Consider the following 9,590-nt stretch of genomic DNA (forward strand, 5'->3'; position numbering starts at 1 on the left):
GCTATTAAATACGCCGGTGGTTCTAAGTAGTTTTTGAGGAGAAAGTTGTACAAATTTTTAATTACGAATATTTAATTGAAATTAGTAATTTATTATTTCAACGTATGAAAATAGGTTACACAATGTTCGTTTAAGTTATTTTCCTACTTAGTTACACCATATATTTTATTAAGATGTTCTAGAAGCGCTTCTTTTTCATCATCTGGTAAGAAACTGGCTCTTGCAGCATTGAAATTCTGTAAAATTAAGTTAAATTAGGCTTAAGAATTAAGTTTAACCTTGTGAAAAAACGTACCGCTCTGGTAATATGAGCTTCAGTTAATCCCATATTAAGTAATAAACGATATTCATCGTTTAAATTTGTTTTTGTTATAAGAGGGTCATCTTTGCTTATTGAGAAATTTGCATCATCCTCTGCAAATCTGATATAATAATCTAATTAGGTTTAATTCTAAAGATGATATTTATATAATTACCTAACTATTGGATGTTTATGTTGGTAAAGAGAGACGGAACCAGTTAAAATACTCGAATTAGGGCAACATTCTATATGAACTTTGCTTGTTAACAGATTTTGGTAAATCTGCTCGCTTTCCAAAACTCGGTAGCCATGTCCTACACGTTCAGTTTCCATTTTATCAAGCGCATGTTGAATATGATTCGCGTTTCCCGCTTCAGCCGCGTGAACCGTACGATGAATTCCTAATCTTTTGGCTTCCTTTGAATTAAATTAAAAGGAAAAAAAATTACATGCAAATCAATGCAGCCTCTGTGAACTTTACGCTAACTTGAAATATTTTATCATTGATATCAAAGATTTCTTGAGGATGATTAGGATCATCGGCTTCGTCTCCTGCAATGTCAATGCCTACTACTCCTTTTCCTTTAAATTCTTGACATAATTGTAAAATTTCTTTGTTCCAATCTGTTGGAAAGGAAAGTTGTTCAGAGTTACCGTTAACGTTCCCCTTTCATTTAAGCAATTAGTATTTATATTTACCAGGAGTGAATCTCAAGCAACTAAGGATTAAGTTCGCCTTTATGTTGAAATCCTTCTCCCCTCTTCTCAATCCTTTAAGAACGCTTTCAGTCACCATTTTGGGGGTAAACGCTAATGGATCGTCTAAAGACAGTTGAGGTCCGCTACTTGTGTTAGAGATTAAGTGAGGGCAAAATCGTGCTTCAAAGTAAATGACACCATCTTTTGCTTGATCTTCGCATAATTCGTAGGCTGCTCTTTCAATACCCTCACCATCTCCTCTATTTTTTAATTAATTAATGCAATTAAGGAAATAAATGAACAAACAATTAATGGTTTTACCGAAAAACTTGAAGGAAAATTTCAAATGGAGCCAAGAATGATTTCAAAGTCCCTGGTCTTTTAGGACATATTAGATTTCTTAAACCTTCCGGGGTATCAGCGCCAATTGACAACCCCTTTTTTCTATAACAGAATATTTTTAATTAATTTCGCGTACATTATTTAATTATATCAAATTAATTAAATTAATAAATACTTGGCTAATTCCAAAATGGTTGAAACACGAAAAGCCCCATCGAGATGCAAATGCAATTCGACCTAATTTAAAATTAATTAGAATATAATTAAAATTAAAATTAAAAAACGGAATAAAAAAGCAAGTTAGTACTTACGCGGCTTCTTGGTAGATTTTCTTTACTTAACTTTTCGTAAAAGTTCATACTATCAGTGGCCATGATTAAAATTTAGTCGTTTTTAACGTTTTTCAAAGTCTTCTGTTCGATCCTATTCAGTAAAACGAAAGAATCTGAAAAAAGTTAAAAAAGGCCTTGTACTGTTAGTCCGTTATCGCAAACTTAATACAGTGGATCAATTTTATCTCCATATGTCTTTATATAACTTTGTTCCTAATTCTAAGCTCTAACTAGTTAAAAATTGGTTAATACTTCTAACCATTTCCCATTGTTTTACTTTAATTAATCAGATCAATTGAACAAATATACAATAACTAAAAAGACAATAACAATAGTATTAAAATCATGTCGGGATTATTACGTTTTTATTTGAAATGTACTATAAAACATCCATGGAAAACGCAGTCAATAACAACAGGTACTTGTATATTATATTGTTTCACTTCTTTCAAAATCAAAATCGGGGTTTTCAGGAGTTGATTTTTTAATAGTATATACTATTGTTTATCAACTCCTGGTTAACGGTTACGGTTACATTACGCGTATCCACAAACAGCTTTCTTATCTATTTTGGCCTAAAAATAGGTGTAATAATGGCATCTGGTGATTTTATATGCCAAAAAGCAATCGAGAAAAAACCTCTAGAGTCCGTTGACCCTTCAAGGGTAGCTAGATTCGCTCTTATAGGATCGTGTTACGTGGTCTGTATATTTTAAAACATGGACCGTTGTTTCTTTAATTGTGTAAGAAATACAAATGAAATCTTTCGTTTTGTTTCAAAATAAGGCACCTCTTTTGAAAGGATGGTACTCTGTTTTGGAAAGGGTTTATGGTGCTACGGGGAGAACAGTTGGGTTGAAAAAAATGTTAACGGATCAAGTAAGAGACCATTAGAATAGTTGGACCATACTGTAGTGTAAAGAGATGGTGAAATGGGTGGGGTCAGAATTTGGCATGTGTACTATACTACCGTAGTCCTTTCACGAATTTCTAAAGAGGACCACCAAAGCAGTATTTTTTGCAACTGATGGTACTGACCACAGTTTAGGAGAATTGGCCTTGGGAGAGGCCCAAGGGTTATGGCCCAAAATAGCTCCTCCCCTTTCCGCATACATGATGACAAGATTTACAGAGTAGAAGACATGATTGGCTAAGCGCGGCCTGATGTTTAGTATTGGCATAAGTTCATAAGATATGTTTCATAAGTTTGTTATTGAGAGCTTGCCATGATGCGTGTAGTCTGCAATTCTCGCTTGTCGTTCTCCTCGAACTAGCTCAGTCTCAGTACGCCTCTGGCATTACGATGTATAGGAAGTGTCATACTTATGGATGGAACATATCACTTATAAACTTATGGTATTTGAGATATCAACTCAAGTGTCCTTGATTATTGATATATCAGAACAAAGATCGTCTATGTCCCCCTTGCCTAGCTTTAAACAGTACTGAAATTAAATTGAGAATGACCTTAATAAGTTAATATACTAGATAGTTCTAACTTTTGTATCGACAAATAGATGGGCCTGTTTCCCCTCATCCCCAACCATTTCAGCCTCTCTTTACACCGAGAACGGTCTAAATAACGATGTGAAAGAACGGCGCGTCGTCTTGTTTTTTAACCTTGGGGAGATTGTGGTCTTATCTCTTACAGGCCATTTACGCCCCTACATTCCTTGTGGGTTTCTTAAGCGTCAACGCTTTGTTACGTGGCGAAACCTTGAACCAAATCAAGCAAATATTGCAAAGGGTGTGTACTCGCTAAGTTCCTGGCTATCGGTGGTATTTTGTTACCAACCGAGTCTATAAAACCGCTACTGCCAGCAGATTATTGAACCGAAAATAATAATCCTCATTGTTCTTTTAAAGGATTATTTCGACGTACTTAAAGTTAATTACATGATCTGGCCAGGGGCGCAATTGATCACTTTTTATCTCATACCGTTTCAGCATAGGTTTGTAAATAGGCATAAATAGGCATACTTACTTAGTCACTTACCACTGCGGATTCAGAAGTTTTGGGTTACGAGACACGTTACGTTTTCGTGGAAATACTTTGCGTGATCTAGTGATATAATAGTTTTACTTCGTTTATTTAGCCCCGTTTTTCTTCCCCTTTTGTTAGATTAGTCGGTATGGCATTGAAAATTACCTTAGTCACTCTTTGTTCGTTTTCTAGAGAGAGTATAGTGTCTCATTTATTCATTTAAGCCTAGTTTTAACAAAGGGTAGGCCTATTGTTCTTACGAAATTTTCACCTAGAAAATTCCCGACTTTGTTCCAAACTTGTAGACTCATTTTTTTTTTCTATTGGGTTGTTACGGATTGTTGATTCTATGACCATTAAAAGAATTATTTTCCCTGACCAAGTTTAATTTCCACTTATTTTTATCGTATAGTCAAATTTATGTGTTTAAAAATGAGTAGTACTATGAACTTACATGCTACAACGACTATAGGATAATTACCCATTTAATATGAACTTCCCCCAACTTTTCGGAACTGTTGCAAAGTGACCACTATATATTTCCAAGTTCTTCCTATAACTTCATAATTCGTATAATTTCAACTCTATATGATTTTTATAACAAATTTATAATTTAAAACAAAACCACGATATGCTTATGACTTTAACCGTACCTAATGCAGGCGATGAACCAATTCCTTAAAAAAACGGAACCACCGAACACTGTCAGACTATGTGATTGTTTGTCACTGACACGTTCAATTGCAATAACAGTTCCATTGTACTTTTTATACAGAAGTCTTATATTTTATGCCTCAATTGCCAATTTGCAGTGGTTATCCTGCTTATGAATTTCCGCAATATCCTTCAGCGTGTTAACTTACCACGTGGTTCGATACAATTGACGAACATTGTACCTATTATTGCAAGTTTACACGAAGATGTCACGCAATAATACCCTTTCCCAAAACTTCTGAATTCGTAGTGTAGTTAAGTGCACGGAGTCTTATTCTTATCCCAGTTAACTATTCCTAGGGTTTTATTTGTTAATTGCATCGCATTGATGTTCAATACTTACTTATCATGGAAGACAAATAGTCAACAACGACAACCAAGTATAGGAAGTGACAATAATTAATTAAGGAATGTAGGAAAATATAATTAAATAAAGAGAATGAATTTATTCAGGATAATAGCTTGGCTTTATTTATTTATTTATTTTTTTAGTATTTGTTTTAATCCGTCTTAAAATACAAAGATACAAGAATGAAAATTAAACGATATCGACTTAATCCGTTTTTTCCGCCTAAATTCTTTTCTGTGGCATTTATGACACACGAGCCAAATGTTTAAAAAAAACGCGATAACCGCAACTGAAAAAATAATTATATTCGTCCGATGGCAGCCTAGGGGATAACTGAATTTCAGCTTCAATTTGAAAGCCGACGATGTGACGAAAGCGGCGGCCGAGTTCCGTCGTCGCTCCCGACAACAACCAAAACCAAAGATAGTAGTAGTATTATTATTAAAGCGTCGTCTGCCACAGGCCAGAAATGAACAGAAAATGTCGGAAGGTCCATTTTCAAGATTATTTTCATTAAAGTTGATATTATTAATTTCATTTTCAATAAAGCCACCGTCCCTAGAGCCAAGCGCGGATAGTTATTTCTTCTTTTGAGCCTTTTCGGCCGCTTTGGTCACCTTGCCACCGCTGACATCCTTAGCCTTAACGGCCTTGATGACTCCGACAGCCACCGTTTGCCTCATGTCACGGACAGCGAAACGACCAAGGGGAGGGAACTCCGTGAAGACTTCGACGCACATGGGCTTGCTGGGAACGAGTTCGATGACGGCGGCGTCTCCGGACTTAAGGAATTTTGGGTTGTCTGTAAAAGAGAAAAAAAAAAAAATGGTGGTTATGCAACTGTGGTCATTGAAGAGTTCACGGTCACGATGGATAATTACCTTCCAATTTCTTGCCACTACGACGATCGCACTTTTCCTTGATTTCTCTGAACTTGCAAGCGATGTGAGCGGTGTGGCAATCGAGTACGGGAGTGTATCCATTGGCGATTTGACCAGGATGGTTCAAAACAATGACCTGGGCGGTGAATTCTTCGGTAGCCTTTGGAGGAGATTCCTTGCTGTCTCCGCAAACGAATCCTCTCCTCAACTCCTTAACGGAAACGTTCTTAACGTTGAAACCAACATTGTCTCCGGGAACAGCTTCGGTCAAAGCTTCGTGGTGCATTTCTACAGATTTAACTTCAGTGGTGATGGCGACTGGCGCGAAGGTGACGACGGTACCGGGTTTCAAGACACCAGTTTCAACTCGACCGACTGGCACTGTTCCAATACCTAGGGGGAAGAAATGCACATCGTTAGAACGGACATCTTGGAGGTGGCGAGTGCGGATGGATGGTTATACCTCCGATTTTGTAGACATCTTGGAGTGGTAGACGAAGAGGTTTGTCCAAAGGCCTGCTTGGGGGTTCCATGGCATCGAGAGCCTGCAAGAGAGTCTTGCCGTCGGCCTTGGATCCTTTACGTTCCAAAGTCCATCCCTTGAACCAAGGCATGTTGGTACTTTGTTCCAACATGTTATCTCCATTCCAGCCGGAAATTGGGACAAATGGAACTGTGGCTGGGTTGTAACCAATCTTCTTAATGTAGGTGGAAACTTCCTTTTGGATTTCTTCAAAACGAGCCTGTTTAGGAGACAAAAACCAACGAATTAAGCCAAAATAGACCAAAAACCACCACCAGGGGTGTTTTTTCTATAATATTGCAATCAGATTGATTAAAAGGTGTAATTTTTCCACAGCAACATCGGTATGGTGCATTAGTCATCATTTTAGCGGTAGTTAAGTAATTTTTAACCATACGGTTGGTTAATAGTTATACCTGGTTGTATGGAGGTTCAGTGGTATCCATCTTGTTTACTCCGACAATCATTTGTTTTACACCCAAGGTGTAAGCCAATAGAGCGTGTTCTCTAGTTTGACCGTTCTTGGAGATACCGGCTTCAAATTCACCAGTACCGGCGGCTACGATCAAAACGGCGCAATCGGCTTGGGATGTTCCAGTGATCATGTTCTTAATGAAATCACGATGTCCAGGAGCGTCAATAACGGTGACGTAGTATTTTGGAGTTTCGAATTTCCATAAGGTAATATCGATGGTGATACCACGTTCTCTCTCGGCCTTTAGTTTGTCCAAAACCCAGGCATACTTGAAGGAACCTTTACCCATCTGTTAAGTATAGATAAGATTACGGTAAGTCATTGGTAAAAGTGCTTTAGGCCTATTTTTTAAAGGAACATATGGTAATTAGTAGTAATTATAGGTCAATTTTTAAGACTTACTTCTTGGGCTTCCTTCTCGAACTTCTCGATGGTTCTCTTATCAATTCCACCGCATTTGTAGATCAAATGACCGGTGGTCGTAGATTTACCAGAATCTACGTGTCCAATCACGACGATGTTAATATGAGTCTTTTCTTTTCCCATTTTTAAATCGGGTTTATTCTTCTAAGCTTGGCTTTTCAGGTAGGCAACCTGAGGGGGGAGGGAAAGAACAAAAAAAAAAAATTTCGTCAATGCGGTCGGCGAAATTTCTGGAACAAAGTCTTAACAATTTCCCATTACCACTTTTAACTAAAGTCGCTTTAAGTTCCGGTTAATTAAAATATCGCGTTACGGAAAGGGGAAATTAGTTTAATGATATTAAAAATTGAGTAAATGTACAACAATGCGGCGGATTTATCGAACGTGGATCGGAAAAACCTAAAATGGCGGATCTATAAAGTTCCCCCACCTTGTTCCCGGACCCGAAGTAACGTTGACAATTTTAACGTGTTTTAAAATTAATAAATATTCTATTTTAAATTATATTAATTCAAATTACCGGCTAGTTTCGAATCAAGATTCTTTAATTTATTAAAGGGACTTATATCAATTAAAGGGAAACTAATGGGAAAAAAAAATGTACGTGTCAATGGCGCCGCCACGCCATGTTCACCGGTATGGAATTAAGGTTTTTGTTCTTTTTAAATTAAATATAATATAATACCGATGAGATAAATTAATTTAAATGAAATATAACCTTAATTATATTTAAAAATCAAATTATTTCTAAAATTAAAGACTTACAACGACTGATGATTCGCGATTTCCGCGAGCGAGAGAGGAGAAAGATTGCTTACCGCTGATCGCCACGAAGGAAAGAGAAGGGATGACGAATATGATCACGTGTCTTATACCGTCTCCCTGTAGATGAGCGTGACGTCACTGTCGTACTCTAAATTTTATCTCAGGCCCTAAAAAACTAATTTTATTACTTTAATTTTACTATATTAATATTTTTAACAAAATTTTAGCCCTAAAAATTATACTTATTTGGTATTAATTGGTTTAAATAATAATTTTTACTATTTTATTGCTGACTTTTTTTTCTAGCCCTCTAGCGGGCTTATCAGAGAGATATGATTGGCTGTTCAACAATAACGTAATGCTAACTAGCGTCGTCAGCTATAATTTCCGGTTTCCTAAATTTGAGTTTCATGCCGGTTTTTTCATTTTAATGTTAATTAATATAGAGATTAGTTAAAAAATCTAATCCGTAACATGAGTGGCGTAGCGAAAGCCTTCAAATTTTTGGGGAATGTACTCAAACCCATGGAATCATCCGTTAGCATCGTAAGAATCCTTCATTTATTCCTCCCTGAAGCCAAATTTCTTTTATTTTTAGCCAAGGCTTAATGAAAATATGCAATTATTTTATGTTATTTAATTATATTTTTAGGGTTCATTAAATCCATTTACGGCTACGCTTCAAAAACGAATGTCTAGCGAATATTACACTGATTGGAGAATGCAACGCGATGCAAAACGTAGAAGAACAATAAAAGAATTTGCCAAACAGAGACTTCAGTTAAACTCCATGAGAAAGAATGAGATTCTGCCCAAACAATTTCAAGTAAGTTTTTTAATTGTTTTAATTATTGTTCTGCGTTTTTCTCTGGCATGAGGTTGTGGCTTTGCATGTCCATCAGCTTTTATAGAATTATTAAATTTAAAGCATCGCTGCTTGGCTTTGCTTTTGGTATTAGTTTCATTCTAAGTAATTATCGTGTTTCAGGAAATTGTTAGTAAAGAGTTACACGCTCTACCAAGAGATGGTTCTATTACTCGAGCCCATGGACGATGCGTCATAACCTCAAGAGCCAGAGGAAAACTGACAAAATGGAGAATGTCTAGAATAATATGGAGACATTTAGCTGATTATAATCAATTATCTGGAGTTATTAGAGCAATGTGGTAGAATGGTTGTAGAATAATTATTGTAATTGTAATAAACATATTCATTAAAGAAATAACTTAAATTTATTCAAATTATTTGTGTAATTTGTGTAATTTTAAATTTTGAAAATGGGTTCAAAAGATCAGGGAAAGTCAGGGGATTTTAGGAATTTAAGTTTTTAACCAATTTTCATTTAGGCCTAGTGGGGATTTTCTTGGGTTTATGAAACTTGCAGCATTTTAAAACGTAATTTCCTGATAAACTTTGACCTAAAAAGGTCAGGGATTATCACAGGAAGCAGTCAGGAAAGACTTAGAGAAAATTCCACCCCTTTGTCTCAGTTTTCACTTCAGTATTGTGTTGTTAGGCCCTCTGTCAATTACTGATTCAAACTTACTGAACTACTAACCCTTCTCTCTGAATTTATCTTGGCTCACGAAAGGCCAGGATGATGGGGGAGGATGCATAACCTGTCTCAGGTCCAGTAGAAGGCAAAAAATAGGGGGGGGGGGAGTTGGACTCTCATGGTAAGGGCTACAGATGGACCAATTACATTTGAGTTCGACGTTTCTGAGGCCTACCCCCCCCCCTTTTTTTTTTGGAGTCCCACTCCACCCAGCTCCGACCCCATCATACTTTGAAAAGGCTTGGC

At 36.6% G+C, this 9,590-nt stretch overlaps 4 protein-coding genes across 7 annotated transcripts; 2 read left to right on the top strand and 2 right to left on the bottom strand.

Moving 5' to 3' along the window:
* The first annotated feature begins 63 nt into the window (after window positions 1–63).
* On the top strand, window positions 64–5,060 carry LOC149718247 (mitochondrial inner membrane protein Mpv17-like). Its single transcript, XM_089838019.1, has 7 exons — window positions 64–205; window positions 1,965–2,092; window positions 2,260–2,375; window positions 2,461–2,553; window positions 3,326–3,421; window positions 3,541–3,626; window positions 4,673–5,060. The coding sequence occupies exons 2-7, from the start codon at window positions 2,020–2,022 to the stop codon at window positions 4,773–4,775; spliced, it is 567 nt and encodes a 188-aa protein (XP_089694145.1). The 5' UTR covers window positions 64–205; window positions 1,965–2,019; the 3' UTR covers window positions 4,776–5,060.
* Window positions 71–3,979, bottom strand: LOC149718248 (adenosine deaminase-like). Of its 3 annotated transcripts, none has more exons than XM_089837818.1 (9): window positions 3,671–3,979; window positions 1,654–1,787; window positions 1,518–1,579; window positions 1,322–1,444; window positions 1,001–1,260; window positions 789–925; window positions 477–718; window positions 296–422; window positions 71–236 (listed from the first exon to the last, which is right to left on the bottom strand). In XM_089837818.1, the coding sequence occupies exons 2-9, from the start codon at window positions 1,714–1,716 to the stop codon at window positions 144–146; spliced, it is 1,107 nt and encodes a 368-aa protein (XP_089693944.1). In that variant the 5' UTR covers window positions 1,717–1,787; window positions 3,671–3,979; the 3' UTR covers window positions 71–143. The 3 variants fall into 3 exon arrangements, with proteins under 3 accessions (XP_089693944.1, XP_089693871.1, XP_089694019.1); XM_089837745.1 differs by lacking the exon at window positions 3,671–3,979 and adding an exon at window positions 2,036–2,243; XM_089837893.1 differs by lacking the exon at window positions 3,671–3,979 and adding an exon at window positions 2,097–2,220 and having other exon boundaries at window positions 1,654–1,765.
* Window positions 5,061–5,105: 45 nt separating the features above from the next.
* Window positions 5,106–7,961, bottom strand: LOC149718249 (elongation factor 1-alpha 1). Of its 2 annotated transcripts, none has more exons than XM_089837578.1 (6): window positions 7,842–7,961; window positions 7,003–7,194; window positions 6,542–6,889; window positions 6,066–6,345; window positions 5,603–5,995; window positions 5,106–5,523 (listed from the first exon to the last, which is right to left on the bottom strand). In XM_089837578.1, exons 2-6 carry the CDS (start codon window positions 7,144–7,146, stop codon window positions 5,300–5,302), a joined length of 1,389 nt encoding a protein of 462 aa, XP_089693704.1. In that variant the 5' UTR covers window positions 7,147–7,194; window positions 7,842–7,961; the 3' UTR covers window positions 5,106–5,299. The 2 variants fall into 2 exon arrangements, with proteins under 2 accessions (XP_089693704.1, XP_089693776.1); XM_089837650.1 differs by having other exon boundaries at window positions 7,789–7,903.
* Window positions 7,962–8,175: 214 nt separating this feature from the next.
* Window positions 8,176–9,030, top strand: mRpS14 (mitochondrial ribosomal protein S14). Its single transcript, XM_089838128.1, has 3 exons — window positions 8,176–8,334; window positions 8,441–8,614; window positions 8,777–9,030. The coding sequence occupies exons 1-3, from the start codon at window positions 8,263–8,265 to the stop codon at window positions 8,957–8,959; spliced, it is 429 nt and encodes a 142-aa protein (XP_089694254.1). The 5' UTR covers window positions 8,176–8,262; the 3' UTR covers window positions 8,960–9,030.
* Window positions 9,031–9,590: the final 560 nt, after the last annotated feature.

Source organism: Phalangium opilio, unplaced genomic scaffold (assembly GCF_054372755.1).
Source record: "Phalangium opilio isolate 3A_F unplaced genomic scaffold, DU_Popi_V2 ptg000002l_1, whole genome shotgun sequence".
In the NCBI taxonomy this organism is placed as follows: Eukaryota; Metazoa; Arthropoda; class Arachnida; order Opiliones; family Phalangiidae; genus Phalangium; species Phalangium opilio.